Source organism: Dromiciops gliroides, chromosome 5 (genome assembly GCF_019393635.1).
Source record: "Dromiciops gliroides isolate mDroGli1 chromosome 5, mDroGli1.pri, whole genome shotgun sequence".
Lineage (NCBI taxonomy): Eukaryota > Metazoa > Chordata > Mammalia > Microbiotheria > Microbiotheriidae > Dromiciops > Dromiciops gliroides.
The window spans coordinates 38,970,474-38,986,085 of NC_057865.1; the positions used below are offsets into that span (position 1 = coordinate 38,970,474).

The window sequence follows — 15,612 nt, forward strand, 5'->3', positions numbered from 1 at the left end:
ATTTATGAAATTATGAAGTGGGTGCAGATATGCTTGGTTCTGTGGGTATTTACCAAGAAAGACCGAGATTGGCAAAGGGAAACAGGGCTGCTATCACACCTTAATAAGGCACAGAGAGAAATGATGAAAGGGAAACAGGAGCAGGGGGTAGCATGAGAACAGAGGATTGGAGGGGGGGGTGAAGGCCAGCAGTGTTGGGGAAGAAGGTAGGGAGAGGAAAGGCAGAGAGTTATCACTCAAGTAACCATGGATTAGAATTAGGAGCACTGGGGAGCATGGGCCAGATGGAGAGGGAACAGGGCTCAGGGGGCAGCAGTTTGACGCCTCATTTTTACAAGTTTTTGGGGGGAGAAAGAGTAACCTCTATCTGTGCCAACTTGAGCTTAGTTCATTAATATATCCAGATCATCTCAAAGTTATCACTAAAACTTCAAAGTCATCATGCCAAAGTTATCAGTTGTCTGGGATTTACATACCAAAGAACCAAAACCTTTACAAGCAGTGCCTAGGTGGCTTCTGCTGATTCCACATATTGCCGGGCTCTGAATTGCAGTAAATACATCATACGATTTATAAACTGTGCTCTTTTGCTCTTTGGGGCAGATTGTACCTAACTTCCAAGTTTCCCTCTGCAATCTTATTTCCTGCTATTTCACCCTTTATGTTGGCTACTTATAAACTTACTCTATTGATTAAAAGTGGGGGAAGGAGTAGTCAGAGGGACCAGAACAAGATACACTATTAGCACACCTCTATTATACACACTTCTTATTGATCTGCCCTTTTGAGAAACAGAAAAGCCTGGCCACATGTGGTCGGCAGGCACCTGCCCAGCACAAGAAGGGCATATTACCCTGGAGGACAAGCTGAATACAGCACACTGTCCTTTAACTGATAGCTGGGAGTTCCTGTCCTGATTCATCTTCCCAAGATGTTCTAGCATCCTTTCTTCCTGACGTTTTAGATTCATCCCAGATCCTGTTCCTATCTGCTTACTTCTGTGTATCGATCCATTCTGAAGGCCCTGGCTTCCATTTCTGCTGACTTCGTTGGCATGGCAACTCTCTCCAACTCTATCGTTTGGTCCGCAGCCTCCTCTTGGCCATCTTCTTTCTTGCCTATCTCTGCACCTGGTTCCAACATTTGGCTCCCTCCATTCAATGCGCAACTGCTCCTGACAGCTGAGAGCAGCCAAGCCATTAACCCCTTCCTGATGAATGGTGGTTAATGGGAGGTGACAATCATCAGGAACACCAATGATGTATCCCTGACGCTCTCCCTCCCCTTCTTTGTGAGTTGACTGCTGGTGAGCTCCTAGAAGAAGCCAGCACCCCCCTCTTCCCTGCCCTACTCAAGGGCACGGTGGAGAAAGTGGCGATGTGCAGGCAGAGACCAGGGCGGAAAAGTTAGAAGAGACTCGAAGCGGAAAAAATTCATCAGCTAGCGAGCATCTCCTCCTTAACTAGTGGACGTGAGGAAGGATTTCATTGAGAACTGTGAGGAGCTCTTCAATGTATTTGTAGGATCAGGTGAAGCAGGGACCTTGGCACCCACAACACTGGGAGTCCTTCCCTCGTTGTCCATTCACGTGAGTCATTGTGGCTCTTGGAGAAATTGCGTGTTTGGGTTTGGGTCCGGGAAGCGGCGTCTGCATGTTTCCCAGGAAAGCAGGGATCCTTGTTGTCTAGCTGTAGGTAGAGAGCTCGAGGTAAGTGGGGAGCAATGACCAGCAAGTCTGATTAAAAAAGGGAAGTGGCTGCTGTTGACAATTGGCCTGCCTCTTGTCTGAAAGCAGCACTCCACAGTGCCCCCTATCGCCACTTATCAGCATAGTATCCAAGGAAGACCCTCACGAAAAGAACTCGACTCATAAAAAGTGAATTGTACGCTAAGTACAACAGTGTCCTCTTCTAAAACGTTTTCCCAGAACTTTTTAATTGACCCTAATCAGATCATGGGAGGAAAAAAAAATAGTTCCTATGAAATAATAACTTTCTTCTCACTGTGAGAGGAAACCATTGGTAATTATTACTAGTGTATTGGAAAGAATTTAGACTCTTAGCATAATCCTGTATTTCTCATTATCATTGGACTTTCATGGAGCAGAATATAGAATGACAAATTCTAACATGTCCTATCAAGGCGCCAAGGACAGAGTTAGTCGTCGATGGCATGTGCAGATCGCAACCTTTCACATCTCAGGCAATGGGTCAATAAATTTCTGTGGCTAAAAGGTGGGTGGGGGAGAGACTCATCACCTAGTAGCTTTTCCAAATTAATATAGGTTAGTCTTTGGATAATGCACGGGTAAAAGGGAACTACTGGAATTTATGGAGCTGCAGGATACAGTCATTGGATTCTGCCCCGATCAGACTATGGTGCCATATTTTTGGAAGGAAATTGACAGGCTGGAGTACAGCCGAGAGGGATGAAAGGACTTCACATTATACCACCCAATGATTGGCTGGAGGAGCTAGGGAAGCTATTTAGTCTGGACAAGACCTGGGGATGAGGATGGAAGTGAGAATAAGAATAATAGCGATCTTCAAGTCTTCAAGCTATCATGAGGAATAGGAGGAAGTCTTGATTTGCTTCATGACAGGGTCTAAATCAGTAATAATGTGTGCATTTGGGGGACTGGCATATTTCAGCTTTCTGTAAAGGACACCTTCCTAACATTAGAAGTCTCCAAAAGTGGAATGAGCTCTCTAAGAAAGTATTAGGTTCTCCATCCCTGGAAGGCTAGATGACTATTTGTTGAAGATGTGCTTCTGAAGCTACTTTGAGCTTTGGGATTCTAGGAGAAGGAGCAGGAGCCAATTCTGATGCTGCCACTTTCTTTTCTTGTTCTATTTTTAACTTTCTGCAATAAGGCTTCCGACCTCATCTTTCAACCAAAACTGCCCTCTCTAAAGTTACCAATAATCTTTTAATCACCAAATCTAATGGCATCCCCCCTCCCTCATCCTTCTTCACCTCACTGAAGCCTTGGACCCTGTCAATTGATTCCTCCTCTCTAGGTTTCCATTATACTATTGCCAGACCTATGCATAATAGATTTGGGCATGTCATTTCCACTCAAAAATCTTCGTGGGAAAAAGTAGATTTTGAGTTAGAAGGAATCATATCATTCAGTTCTAACTCCTCCCATTTTACAGCTGAGAAAACTGAGGCAAAGAAAAGAAAAGAAAACAGACACAGAGAGCTGAAATTTCTTACATGGGGAATAAAACACAAATCTTGAACCCACGTCTTCTGACTCTGAAATTTAATATACTTTCTACTATTCCTTGATTCCTGACCAAAAGTGACATGAAATATCCAGGGGTCCAATCAGACATAGAAAGTTTATCTTCTTAGCTACCAAATAAAATCCAAACTTCTTTGCTTGGCATTCAAGGCATTCACCAGTGCCAACTTGGCATTCTAGCTTTCTTACACCCCATTCCATTCCAGTTAAACTTAAGCACTCACCATCTCCCAAACACACACCATACTTTCCTGATTCTTTGCTTTTACTCAACCTGTTCCTAACATCTGTAACATTTTTGGTCACTCTTTTGGTTTATCAAATTTCTAATTTTTGAACTAACTTTTGAGTCCAACTCAAGGCCACTTCTTCCATGAAACCTGTGATTTCCTTCATTGACTTTCCCCTCACTCCCACTCAAGAAACATTTTGAACTTCTCTGTATTTAGTTCTGATGTCATTGGTTTCCATTATAGTTACTTTAAGTATATCACATTTCCTTATTGATTGTAAGATCCATAAAGACAGGGAATTTGCTTTATCTAAATTTTGTATTCCTGTCTCCCTGTCATCCCATCTCCTCTTAACACAGTGCTTTGTATACAGTAATTATTCAATTTAATTGTATGGATCAAGATTTACTGAAGAGTAGGAGCAGTTTAAATAGTTAGCTAATAAATATGATTCAGAACTTTTAGGGGCCCAGAGCAATGGAAATCTCTTGGTAGGGAATGGCAATAGGGGCAGGGAAGAAACTGCAGCATCAGTCAAAAGCTCAGAGAAGCAATTTTTGAGGACCAGATAGGGAAGTAGCATTCTCCTCCAGGAGACCAAGGAGCTGGATAGGACCCAAGAGGGCAAGGACAGATGCCAAATGAAAGCGTACTTCAGACTAGGGCCAGAGGGAGAGAGTGACCCTGTTAGCCCATGCCAGGAGAGAAGGTAAGGGAAGCAAACTGTGGAAGGGACCAAGGCTCTCCCTCAACAGAGCACCAGGACCAGAATGAATTTGCCTTGGGCTTGCCTCCAGCCAGAAGCAGCTTAGTCTATAATAGAGCCTAAAGAGACCCAAGGTGGCCAATGGGAATGGAAGAAGCTCAGGTACGCTGTAAATTTTGTGCAGCCCGTTTCCATGTGTGACTTTACTCTAGTTATTGAAGGTCAAAAAAAGCTGTGATGAGTAAAACTCTTCATTTCCTCTACTTTTGATTCCCTCCCCCAGAGCAAGAGCCAAGAGATGAGTAGGTAAAATGGTGGTAAGAACCAGCAGGACAAACTCCATTTACACTTCAGCGAAAGGAAGGAAGGACGGAAAGACGGAAGGACGACAGAAGGAAGGAAGGAAGGAAGGAAGGGGGGAGAGAGAGAGAGAGAGAGAGAGAGAGAGAGAGAGAGAGAGAGAGAGAGAGAGAGAGAGAGAGAGAGATTTATTAGATACTATATGTCAAGCACCATGCTAAGTACTGGGATCACTCCTATACATCTCATGTGTTGTAACTTCCCCAGTGGCAACTCTATTTCCCCACAGTTACTAGCAGTAACCATCAAGAAAGGAAGAGCATGGGGGCAGCTAGGTGGCACAGTGGATAGAGCACCAGCCCTGGAGTCAGGAGGACCTGAGTTCAAATCCAGCCTCAGACACTTAACACTTACTAGCTGTGTGACCCTGGGCAAGTCACTTAACCCCAATTGCCTCACTAAAAAAAAAAAAAAAACAAAAAGCAAGAAAGGAAGAGCATGCTGGGGTCAGAGAGGTGACAATAGGGAAATCCTTAACCTAATTTACATGAGTCAGTACCTGGACTTTTGGTCAGTTGCAAATTGCCTCATCATATTATGCTGCCTAGACTAGGCAATGTGAGGTGGTGGGCTAGTAAGTACAAATGTTTTGTGCTACACAGTTATTTATGCATATTAATAATGAGGTAATGTGTTGTGCATCTCTGTGGAAGGGGAAAAGGTAAGGGAATAAAAATGTATTAAGTACCTGCTGCGTGCCAAAGCTTTACAAATATTATGCCACCATATGTGATACCATATTCAAATAATTCAGGCTCAGCCTTTCCCCCAAATAAATTAACTCCTTACTTTGGCCTTGGTTTGGGGATAGAGGTGAGACTGTGTTGATTTGAGGATAATGGACTACAGAGGTCTGACTGTGTTGATTGTATCCTACAGATATGAAACTTCAACTAAAGTTTAGTTACAGGTTTAACTAAACCCCTACCCTGATCTTTGTTCATGGCTTAGAGGTGAGCCTGGGTTCTCTGAGGCTCTGCCAGAAGTTCGCAAGCTCTGGCAGGTCGTATGGAGCTGGGTGGGCTTAGAGTGTGGGTTCAATGAAATCTGTCATTCCAACACCCACCTGACTAATTTCAGAGTTCCATCAACAGGTGAAGATGAATTTCCCCCCAGCAAAGACCAACTATAAAGGGGCTGTGCTCTGCTTTTGTGATCTGATCTCGGTATTTATTTGGGGAAACCAGGATTCACAGGAGATGGCCTGGAGTCAAGAAGAATCAAGTTCAAATCAAGCCTCAAGCATTTACTAGCTGTGTGACCCTGGGTAAGTTCCTTTGCCTCAGTTTTCTCCTTTGTAAAGGGGGAGAATAATAGCACCTACCTCCCAGGGTTGTTCTAAGGATAAAATTAGATACTAATTAGAAAGTGTTCAGCACAATGCCTGGCACATAATAAACACTACATAAATGTAGACTATTATTATTATCACTGACTATACTCACAAAATTACAGATTCTTGAAGTATTGAATCATCTCTTGTGGTACAGATAAGTGAAAATATACCATTTACATGCCTCATATCATTGTCTTCCTATATAAAGACTTTATAGCTAATAGTTGGGATTAATGGGGCTGAAAAGACATTATATGCATGTATATATTATATATATATATATATATATATACACACACACACACACATACACACACATTTATAATTGTTGTTTTTCAGTCATGTCTGACTCTTCGTGATTCCATTTGGAGTTTCCTTTGCAGAGACACTGGAGTGATTCACCATGTCCTTCTTCAGCCCAGTTTACAGATGAGGAAATTGAAGCAAACAGGTTTAGGTAAATCGCCAGAGTCACTGATGGGTGGTAGCCAGACCCCAGGAATTTTGACCTCGAGTCTCATAGAAAATATAAACTACCTTGAGTAAATATCAACAGCAAAAGGAGCTCCATCTGTCCCATGAGAGAACTTGCAGGTGACCCTGGCCCATCTCCAGCACTGTGCCTTCTTTGTTCTGTTTCTACCTGGCCTGGCTTGAGGTCAGTGCAGGAATTCGCTATGTTACTTTGTCTTGCTGATACCCAGAACAGCTAGCTGACTGCTTGTGAGTAAACTCCCCCAATCAATCTAATTAACCCCAATAAAACCTATTCATAAGCAACTGGCTATGAGCCCCTTTTTCTCTGGTATCTCATATTCTCTCAGAGGGCATGCCACCGATCTGCCTCCTTATAGTCACATAGCTAGTGTCTGAGGTCAACTGTGAACTCAAGTCCTCCTGATCCCAGGGGAAACTATCTACTGTGTCAACTAGCTGGCGGTATTTTTGTATGTATGTATGTGTGTGTGTACATGTGCATGTGCATATATGCTTATTATTTACTGGAGATAAATATGTCTCCATATATGTATGTGTTTATATATATATATATAGACACATATATATGCCTGCATGTCTCTCTCTTATATATATATATACATATATATATCTCTCATACCTCTCTTTCATCTATATGAGAGTTAGTCTTATGCCCCAATTATAATTATGTTGTCTCTGCTTTGATATAATAGCAGCTCGCTCTCTCTCTCTCTCTCTCTCTCTCTCTCTCTCTTTCTCTTCCTACACACACACACACACACACACACACACACACACACACACACACACACACACACTCCTGTATTTACAGGAGGAAGAACTCACCCTATATCCAAAGCTGGGCCTTGTAGACATCTAGCTGAGCCTCCTCTTTTTACAAATGAAGAAACTAAACCTCAGTAGATTAAATGACTTGCCTAAGGTCACACAGGCCAAAGGGAGAAGCAGAATTTGAACCCATATTCTCAGACTCCAGAACCAGGACTCTTTCCACCATATCATACTGTCTCCCTTGGAAGGCATTGATTTCAGCTCTCTTAAATTGACAGCTTAGGAAACTGAGGCCCAGAGAGGCCAAACAGGTACTAAGTGGCAGCACCACAACTCACACCCCGTTTGTTCTCCATACTGCGCATTGAAAGGCAAGCTCTTTGAAGGTGATCCTACCTGGTTTTTGTTAGTCTCCATGCTTAGAATAGCAGCTGGCATATAGTGTGCACTTAAAGTCTTGATGATTGATCAATAGCACAATGCTGCTTGAGAGCATCTTCCAATCTGTGGATCCCTTTATTTAATAGAAGACAGGAAAGAGGAATTGCCCCAGCTAGTTAGATGATTGCCTCATCCCTACTTGGTGGGGGGGAGAGGGGAGAGAAATAAGGAACTCAAGATGGATTTAGGAACAGCTTCTGATACCTCTTGTAAGCAATATATTTTCTCCCTCTCCTGAGCCAACCAGCCACCTGAGGCTGGTTAACTTTTACCAGGGCAATTGACCTAGCAAAATCATTTTAAAATGGAGGTAGCTCTTTTCTAGAACAAGGTGGGATCCCTGATAATAGCAGCATCCCTGATGAGGTAGCCTTTACACAATCACACATGTTTTCAATTACCTTCTTGCTTTTCAGTCAGTCCTCAGAAGTGAGCCTACCCACCCTCTAGGAGAAAGATTTTTCAGAACCTTAAAAAGCCTCTTTCTTTTCTTGTTTTCCCCCTCTAAAACCTATTATGGGTTTCCCATATAGAAAATAGGAATAAAAAAGAGCATTTGTGTTAGCTCAGAGAATTCCTAGAGTTACTCTTATTACTCCTCCCCAACATAAAAGACAAACCTTTTTCTCCCCTTTTCACAGAAGAAGGGGTATTTTTTTGTCTGATCTTGGGGGAGCTAGGTACTTTTGGCCAGGGGAAAATATGATTCCCAAAGACGAAAATCGGAACCTAAGGAAAAGAAGAGTGAGTACCACAGAGCAATTCAAAAAATGGCCAGAGGTAAGTCTCCTTGGGGATTGATTGGGGGCTCTTATTAGTGGGAATTTAAGGTGAAATCTTGCTCCATTTTGTAAGTTTGCACCCAAACCCCCAGCTCCCCCATGGACAAAGATACATTCCAGAGTCTTCTGTGACTATACTCAAAGGAGGGGTGTAGTTGGGAACTATGGGAGTTTGTTGTGATGGTTGTCTAGCTTCCCCTTTCTGGAAAAAAACATCCCTTGAACCTGGAGTGACATGACACTGGTAACAATGGGAAACCTGGCTTGAGGCTGACATGCTTTGGGTTTGGTTTTTACTCATGGGGGGAGCTGAGAAATTTTAAATTACAATGCACTATGAATTCTGGGACTTAAGTGTACCAATGGGTGTATTGCCCATAAGCCGAGAGATGATGGTGCAGTGGCAACTCGATGAGAAGAACTGAGAGCAATAGCTCAATACTCATCTGATCGCAATTCACAGTCATTATCAGTGGGAAGATAGAAATTGGCAGCAGGCCCGTGTGAAGAACTGATAAGCACAGAGCTGGGGAGAGAGCAGTTCTGCTTCATGCATAGCATAGGATAGCTGCTTGGGGAAAGCCTTCCTAGAGGGAAAGGGAATTCAAAAAGTTTGGCTGATAGAACAGCTTAGAAACTTTTACTCCTGCAACACAAGTGGGTTTGGTCACCAGAGCCCCTTGGAACAGGGCCCCCTGTGGTAATTGGTCTCCATGTATGAAATAAAATACAGGATTATAAAGGATACCAACCATAGTAACATACAGTTCTCAAAACACACACACATACACACACTTGAATACATACATACACATTATAAACATAAAACATGTATGTATATATGTATGTTTGTATATGTGTGTAGATATAGATGTGTGTATGTATATGGAGAGAGTTTGTGTGTCAAAAACCTCTTCCCTAGGGAAATCATGTTACAACCTTCTCAGTACCAGAAAATACTTGAAATCCTCAAAAATACACAATCATTTTTTTTCCCTTGAAGAAGGTCTAGGTCTTCCATGGATACCAAGAACCCTTTTTTTTTTCTTTAAAGACTGGACATCTAGAATTAAATTGACTAAGCAGGATTTATTAAGGGCTTTGGTGCTGAGATATAATAACAAAAATGAAAATTGTGCCCTCATAGGTTTTCTCAGGGGAGACAACACACACACACACACACACACACACACCACATACATATCTATATCTATATCTATCTATCTATCTGTATATATATCATAAGGACAAGATTGTTAGGAGGAAGGGAGAGAAAGGGCATCACCAGGAAAGGCTTCATGCTCAAGCTATGTTCCACAGGAAGTGAAGAAGGATTCTATGAGGAAGAACGGAGGAGGCACAGGGGGATGACCTTAGAACTATTTAAAAACCTATGGGCTAGGGGCAGCTAGGTGGCGCAGTGGATAGAGCACGGGCCCTGGAGTCAGGAGTACCTGAGTTCAAATCCGGCCTCAGACACTTAACACTTACTAGCTGTATGACCCTGGGAAAGTCACTTAACCCCAATTGCCTCACTTAAAAAAACCCCAAACCTATGGAATATGGATTAGGTGGCATAAAATCGTATATATGTGGACTCTGGATTCTGAAGAGGTTGAAGGGCTTCTAGGGATGGTGAAAGTCTTTGTGTCAAGAGGCAGATTTGGGTCAGTGAAGCCTGCACCCAACTTGGAGAAACATGTGAGCTGTGGTTTTAGTGGCAGAAGAACCTGTCATGCCAGCACTGCTGAAGTGAATGAACTTTAGTCTACCCTTTCTTTTCATTTAATGTGGGGCCAGTAGCACCCACAGGAAGCAACTCACCAGCCAAAATCAACCACAGGCTTGTTAGGTTGGTGTTGGTACTTCAGTACGCTCCCTGCCTGCCTGACCTCAGGGAGGCTTAATTATTCTGGTAGGCACCCCCACCAAAGCACCCAGGGGAACTTTTAACCCCTCTCCCCTTTTTCATTTTGGTAGCTTTCCCATAACATTTTATCTACTTATATCTTATAGATTTACTTTAGTTCAGGAAAATAGGATAAAGAAAAATTTTCTTAGAACTGGTCCTATACGAGGAGTCAGTACTTCTTGCAATTGGGAGACTTGAATGACATTAAGGAGTTCCTCTGGACTTTTTTGTTTGTATTGCCAATGTAATAATTACATTATGAACACTTTTTGTCCCATTACCCTCATCTGTTACTTTCCCATATTCACATATGTGTTTATATTCACACATATATGTGTATATATGTATGCATGTATACACAAACATGCTGATGGGAACACAGTAATTCTAACGACCCCGGATTTACACAGTGGTTGAAGGTTTGCCAAGTGTTTTCTATGCCTTATCTCATTTGGGAGGCTGCCCAAAGGCCCAAGGCACAGCCCTAAAGACCACATGCCTCTTTAGACCTTTATATTTGGCCCTTAAAACAAGCATGGATAAAAGGGACACACATTCTACTTGCGTCTCTTTTTAAAATTAAAAAAAGTTTATTGGTGGGTTTTTTTAAATATATTACAAACATTTGCAGATTACTTCCACTCTTGTGCCAACATAAAACAGTTAAGTAAACCTAATAATTCTGTGACCTCCTCTGAAAGTGCAAGTGATGTTTCCTATCAAGAGGGCAAGTGCATGCATGCACACCCCCCCCCATTTTTAAACCCTATTTTCTCTCCCTCCCACCCCATTGGAAAACTATAGTCAAGCAGAACAGATGCCCTCCATTGCTGTACACACAAATAATGCATACCTCCTCTTGTACCTGAAATTTGTACCATCTCTGTCCTGGAAGGCACATTTCATGCCTGGTCCTATGGAATCACAGGCTGGTCATGGCATTGATTACAGTTCTTGCAGCTCTTCCAGTTGTGGTGTTGTTAGAGTGTACATTATTCTCCTAGCTCTGCTGATTTGATTCTTCCCCAGTTCTTAAGAGTCCTGCAATATTATACTTAAAGCTATGAGTGTGTATTTAAATCAGCCATTATCCTAATGCCTAGAAGAAAATAAGTGCTTTGAAATGCTTGGGGATTGATAATGCATGTGCTTACTGTAACAATGAAAATTTAGAATAAAACATAGTAGCTTTTTATTGATGGCATCCGGGAATTCTGGCTTCTAGCCTCGCCCCTGATAGCGTTAACCTTCCTTGCAGAGGATGCTTCATAAATTCTTGTTGAATTTGAGTGTCTGTACAGAGCAAAGCTAAGTAGAACCAGTCTCCTACCTCCCTGCATTCTCTCTCTACTAATTAAAAAGGAATTGACAGTGAAATATAATTAGCTCCTGACATTAATTATATTTGGCAAAGATCTTTTAACTCTGCTCGGGCATTAGTTCTCTCCCCCCTCTCTCTTCCTTTCTTCCTCTCCTTCCCTCTTGAGGGGTGGTGGAACTAGGTAAGGTTAAAATGAACTTGGTTTTGAATTTAAAGTCATGGGGCAGCTAGGTGGCGCAGTGGATAGAGCACCAGCCCTGGAGTCAGGAGTGCCTGAGTTCAAATCCGGCCTCAGACACTTAACACTTACTAGCTGTGTGACCTTGGGCAAGTCACTTAACCCCCAATTGCCTCACTAAAAAAAAAAAAGAAAGAAAGAAAAAAGAATTTCAAGTCATTCATGAAAAATATATTTTAGTATAAATGTATAGCGGAGACTATCTAAACCTGGTCTGATGACCATGTTGCCAAGTCAGTACAAAGTATTCAGATGGAATATTCTGAATGCTAATCTAGGGAAAGCAATGAAAGATTACAATACTTGTCAAACAAAAATGGAGATAAAAATAGGATTTTCAGGATATGGAAGTAAAAGCCTTTTAGCTAAGAAGCCAACATTCTTCACAAACTTAGTGGATCTCGTGAAGGAGCACATATTGCTATATTTATTAGAACAACAGAATATAGGATGACATCTAAATATTATATTTCCCTGGGGGTGGGTGGGGAGAACCATACTTGAGGCAGCTAGGTGGCACCATAGTGCACAGAGTATTGGCCCTGGAGTCGAGAAGACCTGGGTTCAAATTCTGCCCCAGACACTTCCTAGCTCTGTGACCTTGGGCAAATCACTTAACCATCAGTAAAATGGAGATAATAATCTCACCTTCCTGCCTCCCAGGGTTATTCTGGGATTTAATGAAATAACAATTATAAATGCTTAGCATGATGCCTAGCACATAAGTTATAAAAATATTTGTTGTTATTTTTATTATTTTTGGGGGGAGGGAGGGGAGAGCAGGACCTGCGGCAGGATCTTGAGGCAGTTAAGTGGCTCAGGGAATGGAATGCTGGAAGACCTGACTTTGGGAATTTGGTTTCAGACACTTCCTGTGACCTTGGACATCTCAAGTAAACTGTTTGCCTCTGTTTCCTCAGCTGTGAAACAGAGATAACAATAGCACCGACCTTGCAGGCTTGTTTTGGGGATCAAATGAGATAACACTGAAAGGTGTTCAGTACTGTGCCTGGCACAGAAGGTGATATAGAAATACTAGCTACAACTACTACTATTACCTGCTCACCTGCCTGCAGGAGTCATCCATGGATGTCCTATTTGCATGGCTCTCACTAGCTCCCAAATCTGAATCCAGAAATGGGTGCTAAAGTTCCAAGGTACCTAGAACCTGAAAGAGATAATTTGTTATAGTGAAATGTGAAAACAAACAGTTAAACAAACAGTTCTCTATCTGGCCGTATTATTGTTTGAGTCACTGGGTGCAAGCTAGTGTTGGTTTTCACTTTACCAGTTCTTAGGAGCACAGCCTGGTTAGTTTTTGCTCATCTTCCTTTCTCTCTCTTTTCAATCCCCTTCCCCTCCCCTTCCACTGGGGAGAAAGTGACAGCATAGGAGCCAACGTGAATGAAATCTGGCTTATATTTGCCCATTGGGAAAAGATTTTGATCATACAGCAAGGCAGTGTCCGAATCTTTGGCGGCCTGCCTACCCCTCGAGAGGACTGCACAGACAAGCTTAAGATAAGGAGAGATTCACAGAGGGTTTTAGGCTTGAGAAAAGGGAGCCCATCCAACCTCTGAGGACATCTGTGGGTGCCACCTTTGCCTCTCTCTACTGACCCTCATTTCCTGGGCTGGCTTTCACACAGAATGGATATTATTCCCAAAGCCTCCTGTTTTGATAGGCGATGTGTTAATGGGGATATGGGAAATGACTAGCAGTACAGCTTGCATTTCACATCCTGAGCTGCTCATACACTCGACTTTTTTTCTTCTTCAGCCTTCTGGGCTGGTTTTTTGGGTGGTGTGTTGTTTTTTTCCACACAAGGAAGGCAGGCAGAGAAATCTCCTAAGAAGAGGTTTGCTCCCAGTGATTTGGGGGAGGGGGGAGGTTTTCCTCTCCAGACATGCCACCAGTGGCATTCTATAAATTGCTTTTGGGGATTGGCAGCCAGGCTCCAGTGACAGTGGAAGATCACCTTGTGAGTGGGCCCCGTGCCATCCTGACAGATGGTTTGGAGCTCAGACAGCAAAGCACTCATTTAGGCACATCAAATGTGTTTGCTAAAAGTAGGAATCAGAGCCATCGGTGTCCAAATGACTTCATACAGAGCTGCTCTGGCCAGGGTATAGAGCCTGGGACTCTTCCCCTCCACCTCTGCACAGTGCTCACTTTAAATGGCGGGGAGGAAGGGGGGGGGAAGGGGGGGAGGAACACAACTTTCTGCTTCTCTGTTAAAGCAGGTTGCTATGCCTAATGACTTCTTATTAGTATTTTGCCATGCATCTCCGTGGCATACCCTCACAGAAATGACTAATGGAATAATTTCTGCTAAATTAAGAGAGTAAGAAAGCCTATTTGGAGATTTTGTTCAGAAGATCTGCCCAGCGCTATTATGGGGCCTATATATCTGGGGTATTTGCAATATTAAACTTAAAATTTTTTATGAACCATTAGTTCTTCCTCCAGGGCCAAGAAACTTGTCAGTTTTTTTTTTCCCAAAGAATGAACCCTCCTTTGCAATAAGATAGTAGTCAGAAGCAAAATATGAAATACTCTCACTCCCTAATACTGAGAATAAAGTCAGGGGAAATCTAATATTGTATTCAGTCTGTGGACTTGAGATAAGGATGCAAAGAGGGGAGAACTGTAATTCAGAGTAAAATCAGTTTGCAGCTATTATTCAATTAATGTAAAATATCGGGTTACTGCCCATGTTGCATAATGGATAACAATGTAAGTAAGCTAATAGCTTTCAGTGATGACACTGAGTAGCTTGATCACAATGAAGAATGATATGGTAATCTTAAACACACACACACACACACACACACACACAAACACACAGCCCAACTCGTCTGAAATAATTGTCAAGATTGGATCAACAATTTAGACCTGGTGTGATAATGAGTGTATCTTAGTGTATGTATGTGTGTGGGGGTGGGGAGATCAGCGATTAAGAGCAAGTAGGGAGGGGGGGGAGTAGGTTTCTTGTCTCCTTAAGAGCTAGAAAAGCTGTCAGAGGAATTGAGATTAAACCACATGGGAGCCTGTGGGTGTGGAAAGTCATCCTCTATCTAACGTTAATATAGCTTGTAACAGAATGCTCTTGCTCAAAATAGGACTGTCACATTCACCACTGGCAATCTGCATGCCCTAACTTTCTTCCACCTCGTGTTGTTCTTCCAATATCCTGACACTGGTCACTTTGTGGATTTCGCATTTGATCTTCTCTTCACCACAGTATTACAGAAGGAGAAGTGTCGAGCCTCAGGGAAAGTGCTTTTGTTTGCTAGGAGGTGGGGGATTCAGGGAGCGCCGGTTTCAGTGTTTGAACTGGTCTTTGGGAAACTTTGCCATTCCTGAAACCACAGTGCGCTGGTAAGAGTCGTCTTGCTTCAATCACGATGGAAAATGGACTTGCGCAATCTAGCTTTACCTATTTTGTAAAGTATCCTCTACAAGCAATTAGGAGAAATTTGCCAATGGTGGGAAATGAGAAAACTGAAGAAAAGGTATGTTTTTTAATTGTCTTGAAAGCTAACCTTACTGAATCAGGATAGTCTCTGCCCGGGAATAGAGATGTTTTAGATTAGAATTACAAAGCCATAAGGAGTTACTGGGATTGAAACACTTGGTATCTGAAAGATGGATGGCAGAAGTTTTGCTATGAGGTTGGGTTAGAAATCAGCAATTGGCCAATGAAGCTTTTCTTCAGGGCCTAGCACGGAATATGCTGCTTGTTCTTTACTGGTTTTCAGCCA

General features: G+C 42.5%; 1 protein-coding gene across 1 annotated transcript in view; it reads left to right on the plus strand.

The window, feature by feature from the left end:
- The first annotated feature begins 14,979 nt into the window (after window positions 1–14,979).
- ATP2C1 (ATPase secretory pathway Ca2+ transporting 1) overlaps window positions 14,980–15,612 on the plus strand; it is a 124,471-nt gene continuing 123,838 nt past the window's right edge. Inside the window, exon 1 of the mRNA XM_043966548.1 lies at window positions 14,980–15,363. Coding sequence (XP_043822483.1) covers window positions 15,256–15,363 — 108 coding nt within the window. The 5' untranslated portion in view covers window positions 14,980–15,255. The remainder of the gene's footprint in view (window positions 15,364–15,612) is intronic.